Here is an 11,720-nt window from a genome sequence, read left to right on the forward strand (position 1 = left end):
AAACGACACCTAAGTGTTCATTGGCAACAAAAATAAACCCAAACAAACTACAAAATCGGGTTATAAAAAAATTAAAAAAATACAAAATCAATGAAATACATATGAAATGTGGCAATAATATGAGTATGCATATTTTAATTTCAATTTTTTATTTATGGTAATTACATGAATTTTAAATCATCGATTTTCATTAAATCTCGTAGTGGAGAGGGTCATTTGAATTGATCTAAATGATATTTGTTGATATAATGAATACAATTTACATAAAACACCACCCAAAAATCTAAAATTTTTTGACATGGTTACAATTTACATGAATCTAAAAATTTTTGTTGATATAATATTTGAATGGACCTTTTTTATTTATCTTATTTTTTGACATGGTTACAATTTACATATACATAAAATCTAAAATTTACTAAAAATTTAAATACATTCTTCTTCTTTTTTAAACACCACCCAAAAATACATCGAGCATTATATCAAAATTTTACTCCCGCGAATATATAAAAGAAAAGGAAAAAAAAAATCTATCCTTATGAAATCTGCGGAAATTATAAGCTCCTATTAGTGCTCCAAGCCTTCATCTCACATGTGTCATACGCGTCGGTTGAATAAAACCCACTCGTGCCATTTTACATCAAGTTGTTAAACATGTGTCAGTTGCTTGGTGACTGCCTGACTGGTGAGTTGGTGGGGGGTTTTGGTCGTATATAGAAAGACTTGCAATACAAGGGACGGGTGAGCATGCATCTGACGTGTCGGATCTGTGACAGACGTGGGACGTCCTCCCTCGGCCTCCCCCTTTCTGTATAAAAATATCGTACTTTTTTCCTTCCCCCTTTAGAAATAAAACTATAACACGATTACACGAAAAACAAATAAAACAAATAAAACAAATAAAACAAAATTGAATGAACTTTAGAACCGAGTGCATCAGCAACAACATATGACACGTCGTTCTATATTCGAAGGCAAATATGTAATTATGGAAACGAGGTGACGGAAAGATTGCAGAGGACCGGTAAGTAGGGATGGCAATTTTTTCCGATGAGATGAGATCCTGCGGGATTCCATTATATTTGGGACATGATTGTGACATATTTTTGTTCTATAAAAAAATTTAGGATCGGGAGTGGAATATTTTTTTATCCCAATTACATATGCGGGATGGGAATGATATTGACAAATTTCGTCACATCATGTCTCATTGTTAATTAAGAATGTAAATTTTTTCAATTGGGATGGGATCCCGCAGGATCTCATCTCTTTTGGGACGGGATTGGAATATATTTTTGTCTTAAAAAAAATATAGGGACAGAACTATGACATTTTTTATCCCATTTATATATACGGGACAGAATTGAGATTGGTGAATCACATCCCATCCCTTCTCATTGCCAACCCTACTGGTAAGAGGATCACTCTTTAGAAAATCAAACTAGATATTGGGCCAACTAAAGTTACTGGGCTAACAATTGCAGGCCTCATTGATTTTTGCCCTTAATTTATTTGTCAAGAATAGTAATATTTGACTACTTTAATCTATCTATTTGAATGTGATAAAGTTACAAATTCTTATATAAATTTATTTTACACAAATTGATTTAGTATTAACTTATTGATTGAATAAAAGTATAAAATAATAAAAATAAATCATATGAACCAAAAGATATTTAATCTGACCAATTAAATCATATTACATTAGTTTGTACACAAAAATTGTACAAGAATTTTTAGATATATTATTACTCTTCTCTCTTTAACCAATATTGTTCTCGTTTTTAGCTTGAAATATTAAAGTACATGTAAAATTAGGGCAGTGAAAATTTCCCCTTGTTTTTTGTAAAAGCGCCCCATTGATTAACACACCCTACTAAAAAAAAATTAAATTGAATATATTTTGTAAACATATCCCATAAATATAAAAAATGCCCTTGCCTATCTAATATTTATAATATTTTTTCTTTTATTCTTTTAAATTTTTGTTTTTTTAAATGATTTTGGTTTGTTTTAAACTTGCTAATTGCGTTAGGAATTCTTCCCTTGGCATATCTCCTTCCTCCAACAATGCACTATTAAGTTTTTTTTTTTCTTTTCCAGATTCTTCCCTTTACATTTTTTCTTCATATATCATTGCAATAGTGACTTCTTTTGTTATTTGAACTGTTAGAAAAAAAAAATTAAGAATATGAAAAATCCTAAGTTTATATGGTATAATAAATTCAACTTATAAATTATAATAAATAATTTAACTAATAATTATTTATTTACTTATTTTAGTTATTTTACCTAAGGATAATATTGTAATTACAAAAAATGGAAAAGGTTTGGGGGTCGATAAAAGTGCTGACCCGAATTTTTAAATGTTACCATTTCTTTCTCTCCCATCTCCTTTTTTCACCGACGATTAAAAATTAATGAAAGTTCTACGTCTTTTAATTTTATGACAATTTTTTCGATTCTATAATTGTGTAACTGAATTTTTTTATCCTATTGGAGCGTGTTCATAGTCAGTAATTGGGACTCTAATTTCATGGCTCAAATAAGATTATCATTATCAAAATATTCGGAAACTTCGAAACCCAATTTTGCTCCGGTTTATAAAAATAAAAAATAAAAAAAAATTGATGAATAAAGATAATTTTAGAAATAAAATCAAGTAAATTTGGAACCGCGGGTTAATGGGCTTTATTTACAGGAGTCAAGTGTCGCTGCTCTTATTTGAAAACCAAAGTTGAGATAATATTTGGTACTACAGAGACGTCGTCGTTTTGACAGCAGATGGAGCGAACGTGGCAAAATTCTAAAAGCCAAGCCTTCCATTTTCCCTCTCAAAACTTAAAAGAAGCTTGCAGTCAAGTGGCGCTTCAGTTTCTCTCTGCTAGGGTTTGAAAAATAGTTTTCAACTTTTGCTTCCGTTGCAATTATCCAATTATCTCTACGATCCCATCAAATTAGTCATTAATTTCGGCAGACAAAAAAATCAGGTTAAAAAATGGCGATAAATTTGACGGAAGGAGCAATATCGTTAATATGCAAAGGCGACGTGACGACGGACAATCACTTGATGCCGGTGCTTCAAGTTATGGATTTAAAGCTCGTCGTTTCAAAGCAGCAGCAGCAACAACAGCACCAGCAGCAGAGGTTCAGGATGGTGTTATCGGACGGGTCGCGGAGCCAGCAAGGGATGCTAGCTACTCAGAGAAATGAGTTGGTCACTTCTGGTCTTTTGCAGATTGGTTCCGTTGTTCGATTAACAAAGTTCACCTGTAACGTCATCCAAAATCGCATGTGAGTGATTCCCATTTTCTTTTTGTATTTATTTGATTTTTCGAATTGGGCATAAAATTTAATGTATCGTGATAGCTAGTATGTGTTAAAGTAATGAATTTGGGTCTTTTTCTTTTCTTCTCTGGTTCATTTGGGGCAGGATTGTTATTGTTATGGATTTGGATGTGATAATTGATAAATGTGACCCGATTGGGAAACCTGTTCCGGCACAAAGACCCTCTTCAAATGAACAACCGGGGTCGGTTACTGGAAATCCTCAATCAAATGCGACTGGGGTGTCTCTGCAACACCATAATAACACTAGAGTGAGTCAATTGCCTGGCGACACTGATGCTGGCCCCGCGGCAAGACATGTTGGTTCAAATCTGCCTCCCAATTACTTTAAACCCGAGGTTGGTGCTGGGTCTGGGTCCTTTAGTAATCAGAGCGCAAGTTTTTCCAACCCTAGACCAGAATTTTCCCGGCCTTATGCAAGCAATTATGCCCGTACACCTCAAGCACCCTATATGCAGTCACCTTCAATGTACGCTAACAGAGGACCGGTGGGTAAGAGTGAAGTTCCTTCCAGGATAATTCCAATTGCTGCTCTGAATCCTTACATGGGAAAGTGGACAATCAAGGCGAGAGTGACAGCCAAAGGTGAGCTTAGACACTATAACAACCAACGTGGCGATGGGAAAGTATTCCATTTTGATCTTCTGGACTCTGATGGGGGAGAAATTCGGGTAACCTGCTTTAACGCGGTGGCTGACCAATTCTACCACCAAGTTGAAGCAGGTAAAATATATTTGGTTTCCAGAGGAAGTTTAAAACCAGCTCAGAAGAACTTTAACCACCTTCATAATGATCTTGAAATTTTTCTAGACATGACATCAATGGTACAGTTGTGCTATGAGGATGATGCTTCAATTCCTCGGCAGCAATTTCATTTCCGTCCTATTAATGATGTTGAAGGCATGGAGAACAACAGTGTTGTTGATTTAATTGGTGTGGTCTCATATATTAGTCCGTCTGCTTCGTTAATGAGGAAAAATGGTACTGAAACTCAGAAGAGAACCCTCCATTTGAGAGACATGTCTGGCCGGAGTGTTGAGTTGACGTTGTGGGGAAATTTCTGCAATGATGATGGGCTAAGACTGCAACATATGTGTGATTCTGGAGTCTTTCCAATCCTTGCTGTAAAAGCTGGTAGGGTTAGTGATTTTAACGGGAAGGTTGTGGGGACTATCTCTACAACTCAGCTATTTATAGAACCTGATTTTCCCGAGGCTCACAGGCTAAAGGAATGGTTTGAGAAGGAAGGGAAGAACACCCAGTCAGTCTCTATTTCGAGGGACTCATTGAGTGTGGGAAGGGCAGATATCAGAAAGACTGTATCTCAAATTAAAGACGAGGGCCTGGGGACTAAGGAGAAGCCAGATTGGATAACAGTCAGTGCAACCATTGTTTACATAAAATGTGACAATTTTTGCTATACAGCTTGTCCCATCATGATTGGGGATAGACCATGCAACAAAAAAGTTATGAATAATGGGGATGGGAGGTGGCATTGTGATAGGTGTGATCAATCAGTAGTTGAATGCGACTATAGGTACATACTCCAGTTCCAGATACAAGATCATACTGGCTTAACATGGGTAACTGCATTTCAAGAGTGTGCCGAGGAAATCATGGGCATGTCCGCAAAAGATTTGTACTCATTGAAATATGTTGATCAAAATGATGAGAAATTTGGAGAAGTTGTTCGTAATGCTACCTTTACCAAATATTTGTTCAAGTTGAAAGTAAAGGAGGAAACGTTCAGTGATGAACAACGTGTAAAGTCAACAGTGGTGAAGGCAGAAAGGTATAACTATTCGTCTGAAACTAGGTTCATTTTAGATTTGATGGATAAGCTTAAATCTGGGGATTCAACTTCTTTTGCCCTGAAGGCAGAAAATATAATTCCCAAACCAGAAATGACCTACACTGGAACAGGGAATATTGGAAGCCGACAAACTGCACCAGTAGTTGCAAACTATGTGGGGAATAATAGTAATGCTGGTGCGGCATCTGGATTATTGGCGAATCAAATGGGTCAATATGGAAATCAATACAGTGGTTCAAGGCTTCCTGCTGCTGGAACTTCTGCTGCACGGCAGTCCTGTAGCAGTTGCGGGGCTGTTGGTCATAGCTCTATGAATTGTCCTAGTATCATGAGTGGGCCAGGGCAGTCTAGTGGAGGAGGTTATGCCAATAGTTTTTCTTCTGGAGCAGGCATTGCCGCTTCTAGTGAATGCTATAAATGCCACAAGACTGGACATTGGGCAAGAGATTGCCCTAGTCTGAATGCTGCTCCTCCAGCTTATGGAAGCAGCGGCATTGGCATTTCTGCAGCTGGATATAGGGGTGCTCCAAGACAACAGGTTGGTGGCTTTTGATGATGCTACGAATATAATAATTCTGTACAAATTGACGCCTGTCTGTTAAAAAAGGTCCATGGGATTAGTATTTTCAGTGCTCTGTTTTGATCTGGGTTGCTAGCTGGTGTTTTTTGTACAGCAGTTTTAGGAGCCCATGTGTTGCATTTGCAAGCATCTTGCTTTTTCAATTTATGGATTACAGCTTTCTTGTGTGATGTTTCTTAAACTTAAATTAAACTCTGTGTAAAGTTTTGTTTCCCAATAATTTATGCTGTACATTTTGTCTGTGGGTTGATGAGTCCTTAAATTTCCTTAATGGAACAGTTTTGTGCTCATTCTTCTCACATGCTTATTGGAAACATCTTGATTTTGTATGCTTCATGAAGTTATGCTGATCTTTACCTATGGGTTTTGGTTGATTCTTGGTGTTGTTTTCCTCTCTCACTATCTGTTCTCACTCCTCACTTGCTGAGGCTTTCGACATCATCAGATTGTTGTTGATATGCTTTGACAACTTTCACAATGTTTAATGTGAATAGTCAAGTCCAAATGCCTCCACCTTGAAATAACGATCAAATTAGAAAGTTGTGCGCTAGACCACATTTTTAACATTGGATTGCATCGATTAGGGTGGGCATGGGTTGGGTTGGATAGGGTTTATGAAAACCCAACTCAATCCATTATTGAATGGGCTGAAATAAAATTAATTCAACCCAATTAAATAAATATGTTCAATCCAATCAAACTCAATCCTTAAATCATCGGACTGGGTTGGGTAGAGTTGGTTGCGTTAAAGATTTGAAATCAAATTAAAATTAAAAATTAAACAAAGAAAAATATATGAAAGTTGAAATAAAACTTATTGAAATAAAATATAAATATATTGTATTATGGAAATTCTATTCAGTTTCTAGTATTTGATGAAGAAAACTAAAAGAATATAGAATGAATAAATTTGAAAAGGTACCTTAGTTGACTGAAAATTGCGATTTAAGAGAGTGATTTTAGTTTTGGAGTTAAGAGTTTAGAATAGTAGATACAAGAACAAAATAATCTCTTTTATAAAAGAATAAAAAGAGGATAAAAAATAGATTAGTCGTTTAAATTTTTAAGATTTTGCAATTGAGAATTATCTTCTTCTTCTTATTATTATTTATGTGGGTTGAGTTGGGTTAGATGAGTTCATCATAATTAATCCAACTTAACCCAATTGATGATTGGGTTTGAAAAAATTGACTCAATTAATTCATAATAACTCACTCAACCAATCAAAATTAAATTCGATTAAATTGGGTTAGGTTGGGTCTATTGGGTTGCCCACCCCTGGGCCATCTACCATGTCAACCATGTTCTTGCAGTTGTTTGAAAAACTAACATGAGTAGTTTTGTTTCTTCAATCAATTGGCATGCTATTCAATAATCAGTCTTTTATTGTAGCTGTTTCCTGATAGAGATTTCTAATCATTTTAAGTGACTAGTTTTCTGATGAAATGAGATACCACTTAAGCATACACAGCTGATTATGTTAGGTATTTGCCTGACATTCTGGATAACATATTGTTCTTGCAAAAATGTATTCATAATAAAACATTATAATAACATCACATCTCCTCTTCAAAAATTTTAAATTCACCCTAGTTTTATCTTTATAAAAAGAAACACAAAATGTTACAAAAATTTACCTCCTATGCACCATATAAACATGTTATGGTAGCAGAATCATACTCTAAAGCTAGATTGGTTCTATGAAACAAAACTGTCAGAACTGATCAAATATGTAAACCGAAGCAAACCGGCTTAATTCACTGGTTTTTAGCCTACCCGAAAGTGTAGTCAGGAAGTACGTAAATACAAATTCAATATTTATTTCATAAAATTCTTTTCAGCCAGTGATTGTCTCACAATATATAAAGCACTAGCACTGTATTTCTTCAGGACCATATCTCAAATTTTATTCTTCATCATACTGATTACATTATTTACTATTTCAATCAACTAAAGTGCAACTTATGATATCAAAAACACACATTGGCTGATGAGGAGGTGGATCTACCAGGCTCAACAGAAAGTGAATCCCATGATTTTCCTTCTGTGCCGCAATGACTTCCATTAACCTGGCTTGGACTGTATCCTGTAACTGTAGCAGCAATGTCTGTCTGTGTGGCCACCCCTTCCCTCTCAGCCACTGCTTTCAGCCGCTGCCGCTCAGCTCGTGAGCCAATAACCTGTCCTAAGATAGATGCTCCAATGGTCAGTGCCATAGCCTCTTTCGGCATTACAACAGACTTCCTAAGCATGGCTATGAAGGGCACGGCAGCATGCACAGCAGCAAACCATGATAGTGAAAACTTTCGAGTATGCTCCTTCCATACGCCCAAGGGCACATTAACTGCCATGCCCATGAGAGCAATTACGAGCATTTTTGCAGGTAATGGCTGAGGGCGTAAGGTTTTAACAAGGGCAGTCCGGGCTAGAGCTGCCCTTGCAGCAACCACAGCAGGTGGGCATCTAAGCTTCAATCCAGGTGGTGGCTGAAAGGCCTTGGCTACAATTGGGAGGACCCCACTAACAGCTCTATATGACTTTGCAATCGGGCAGTTTCCTGTTTCTAACCAGTCATTTCCTGATGCTTCATGCTTTGATGAATTCTGGTTCTGAAAGGTTGGTAGATGAAAGGCAGTGTCAGTTAAGTTAGAATAGTATATGCGACTGTATGGTTGTGCTATTTACAGAAAAACCCATTAGAAAAATGTAATATGGTTTTCTGAACCATCTGTCTCTGAAGATGAATCAATGCTATTACGGTGTAAACAGTTAGTTGTGCACATTTTGGAAGCTTTTCATATCATTGAGTTGCATATTTAAGCCAGGATGGCCAAATCATCCCCTCCACAAAAACTATACATGATAAACAACTATAGATTACTGGATGGCACTAATGAAAGAACACACAGCTGCATTTTACAAGATGATATCACCAATACATCATTAAATATATTCGATGTTCTATTCTATCCAACATCCGTCCTGCTGTCAGGGTAGAAGGACCAGGATCCATTTGGAAATGGTTTCTTCTACCAATTAATTTTCTTTTAGGGTGGTGCAATGAGCACCCTAAGGAGTATTTCGAACACTAGTATATCTGTCAAAATTTAATATTCCTAAAATACACAGTGTAATACACCATTGTTTTAACACATATTCATTGGTTGCCTTTTTTAATCAAATTATCCGTCAACTCTCATATAAGCATACAAAAGTTAACCAATTCTAAGTTGAAATCATAGTGACCAAAAATTCTTTAAAACTCAAACAAATTCCTATAGTTCATGATAAAGAGGCAAAATAATAGCACTCAAACCCAGCGACAAGTATCTGTTCTGTGAAGGCCTGAAAATCAATTATTACTCCTGATCCAAAAAAGTCAAAAACAAAAAGGAAAAAGAAATTGAATAGGTTGTTTGTTGATCAGATACCCAGAGAACTAAAATCTGCAGGTACTGTCAAGAACTCCTGACGCTATCCTTCCAGGTCAATAAGAGAAAATTTACAATTTACTTAGAGAGGAGAAAGATATAGCTATGATAAAGAGAGCTCTTATATTGCGAGAGATACGAGTTCAAAGATGGTCAAATAATTGAAAGCAATAATAACTTTCTTGTTTGGTGTTCTCACTTTATTTTTAAATATTTCTAAGCTCACATAATCAATTACCAGGGTCCAAAAAGGTAAATATGAAGCTGAAATTGACAGCAGTTTTTTTGAAAATGTACGTGGGATTTTAATTACATAGTAGAAGTTTTATAATAAATTAAACAAACGGGCGATTCAAGTAAATGAGTGTTTGGTTTTTTGTAGGGTGCAAATAGACCCACCATTTCTTTTAGTGCTAATTATTTAGCAAAATCATTTCCCAGAATAGACAATAATATGATGGTTGGCAAAAGTATGTGTCTACCTGAGAAGATGGTTCGCTGTTGTTGGGAATCTCAGATTTCTTTTGTTGCTTCTTCCATTTATCATTGAAGGGCCCAAAGCTGAATGGCCCTCCTGGACTAAATGCTGACAAGCTGATGGTGGCAACTTTCGTTCCTAAAGGATTAAACTGGGAGATAGGCTCAGGTTCATTGTCATTATGACTGTATGACCTCCCAGAAAGTGGAACAACCCCATCTTTACCATGAAAGAGCTTAAATGCCATGCCAAAGTTTGGACCATCTTCAAATATTGGACCTTTGGCTCCCCGCTCCTGCAGAAAAAAGGTAGCTCAAATTCAGAAGCAAGAGCACACAATAAGTTCTACATCAGCAGAGACAGACACACTAAACTAGAAAGGTCATCAAGGCAAAAAGTCCATTAAAAACGAAACGGCAATAACTTACTGGAAGGGGAAAATTCACTGATGAGAATGAAAAGCTGGTAGGCTTGTTGATGTTCCTTAGAAATGGACATTTCAGAATGTCCCCATCGTTAAAGGAGCATTCAGCCGCGTCCTCATTCATTCTCTTGAGAAACAAATCCATAGCCTTTCTCAAAGAAATTCACCTATAAAGAAGAAAAAATGTTTGACAAAATATAAATCAAGAAATGCCATTCTTTGTGCTCATGTCTAATTATAATATTAGCGAATGTTTACAAGAACAAGCTAAAAAAATACAAACGACTAACTTCTTAGGGTTCAGGTCTACGTTTGAGCTTCAATGGGTGTGAGTTAATAATAAAATTAAAAAAAAAAACTATGAAGTAATATTTGTTGTTGCAAACATTCAGCTTCAGAATAAACACTAGCAAGGCCTTCAAAGGAGACAACTAACGAGTAACAAAGACTCCTTCAAAGTGAAATCACATTAAAAAAAAAAAAAAAAAAAAAAAGAATCCTGTTGTCTTTGCCATTTCATATAACTTTAATTTCTCTCATAAACCCCAAAATTAAGGAAATTTATACAAAACCCTAATACCCATTTCTTTCTAAACGATAGAATTTCAAAACTCCGAAGAAACTGACAAGGGCAAAAAAAAAAAAAAAAATTACCTGAAATCCGAAGGAGAGAATTTGGACAGGCGTGTGGTAACCACAGAGTAACGAATGTTTCGTATAATTTATTCGTTTGGTTTTTGGTTTAACCACTTCCGTAATAGCCGTTAGATTTTGGAACGTACGGATAAGATTACGATTATCGAGCCACTGGATTGCTCGTGGAACTTTCTGGACCTGGCTTCAAGTTGGTTGGTGTTCAAATGGGCCGGTCCGGTATTAGCTATTGAATACAATTTTTCAATAGCTAAACTTTAATTTAAAAAAAAAAATGTTATGAATTTCTTACGAGCTCGGTCCCAAATATTATAAATTATCCGCACAAATAATGAAAAAAATATTTGTATGGCTATGTGAATTATTGAGCGCAAGAAATCTTTTTGTATGGAAACATTATAAATATTCTCGAGGAAAAATATTACCAATTAAATAAAAAAAAAATTTCATGTGAAAGTAAAAAATTATTGGAGATAAATTTATGTGATTCCCTATATAAAGCATTTCAGTCGAGCAAACTCCAGCTAAACGACTCAAGAAGAAGGTGAATTGGATTTTAAAAATTTCTTCCATAATAACACTACAATCCAACAAAAACAATTACTATCATAATACAACAACAATAACCAAAATCAATGAGTAAATTAAAAGATAAGGGTAGAGAGAAAATAAGCAACTTAATTTTTAACATAGTTCGGCAACATGCCTACGTCAATGCCTCTAAGGTATTTAAGCTTGAGAGTTCTACTAAAACGAACTTCATATCTCGATACTCCAAATATTCCAATTAACTTCAAGTTATCAACATGTCTTTATAAATCATCCAAGGTGTATATCTTACGCCTTTTTCACCAAAGTGTTTTCCAACACTCACTCAATTTGAAAGAAATAAGAGAGAGGTCAAGAATGCTTTCGCTGATCAAATTTTAGCTCAATAAATCGGATAAAAGTTTGAATTTTATAGAAATTTTAGAAAACTAGGTGTTCGGAAC

The 11,720-nt window shown here is 35.5% G+C and overlaps 2 protein-coding genes across 2 annotated transcripts; one reads left to right on the forward strand and one right to left on the reverse strand.

Moving 5' to 3' along the window:
• Positions 1-2,998: 2,998 nt before the first annotated feature.
• LOC18042296 (replication protein A 70 kDa DNA-binding subunit A) lies at positions 2,999-6,029 on the forward strand. Its single transcript, XM_006432493.2, has 2 exons — positions 2,999-3,294; positions 3,434-6,029. The coding sequence occupies exons 1-2, from the start codon at positions 2,999-3,001 to the stop codon at positions 5,712-5,714; spliced, it is 2,577 nt and encodes an 858-aa protein (XP_006432556.1). The 3' UTR covers positions 5,715-6,029.
• A 1,512-nt stretch (positions 6,030-7,541) lies between these two features.
• On the reverse strand, positions 7,542-10,827 carry LOC18042297. Its single transcript, XM_006432495.2, has 4 exons — positions 10,729-10,827; positions 10,079-10,241; positions 9,655-9,945; positions 7,542-8,350 (listed from the first exon to the last, which is right to left on the reverse strand). The coding sequence occupies exons 2-4, from the start codon at positions 10,217-10,219 to the stop codon at positions 7,712-7,714; spliced, it is 1,071 nt and encodes a 356-aa protein (XP_006432558.1). The 5' UTR covers positions 10,220-10,241; positions 10,729-10,827; the 3' UTR covers positions 7,542-7,711.
• Between the last annotated feature and the right edge of the window lie 893 nt (positions 10,828-11,720).

The sequence above is a fragment of the Citrus clementina genome, unplaced genomic scaffold, assembly GCF_000493195.1.
Source record: "Citrus clementina cultivar Clemenules unplaced genomic scaffold, Citrus_clementina_v1.0 scaffold_5, whole genome shotgun sequence".
NCBI classification, from domain to species: Eukaryota; Viridiplantae; Streptophyta; class Magnoliopsida; order Sapindales; family Rutaceae; genus Citrus; species Citrus x clementina.

What these genes read in the sequence shown, in the direction of transcription:
- LOC18042296 (XM_006432493.2), top strand. Translation starts at nt 2,999, where the DNA reads ATGGCGATAAATTTGACGGAAGGAGCAATATCGTTAATATGCAAAGGC. An exon ending in AACGTCATCCAAAATCGCAT is followed by an intron (nt 3,295 to 3,433) that starts GTGAGTGATTCC and finishes CATTTGGGGCAG; the next exon opens with GATTGTTATTGTTATGGATT.
- LOC18042297 (XM_006432495.2), bottom strand. Translation starts at nt 10,219, where the DNA reads ATGGATTTGTTTCTCAAGAGAATGAATGAGGACGCGGCTGAATGCTCC. An exon ending in CAGTGAATTTTCCCCTTCCA is followed by an intron (nt 9,946 to 10,078) that starts GTAAGTTATTGC and finishes TTTTTTCTGCAG; the next exon opens with GAGCGGGGAGCCAAAGGTCC. An exon ending in ACAGCGAACCATCTTCTCAG is followed by an intron (nt 8,351 to 9,654) that starts GTAGACACATAC and finishes CCAACCTTTCAG; the next exon opens with AACCAGAATTCATCAAAGCA.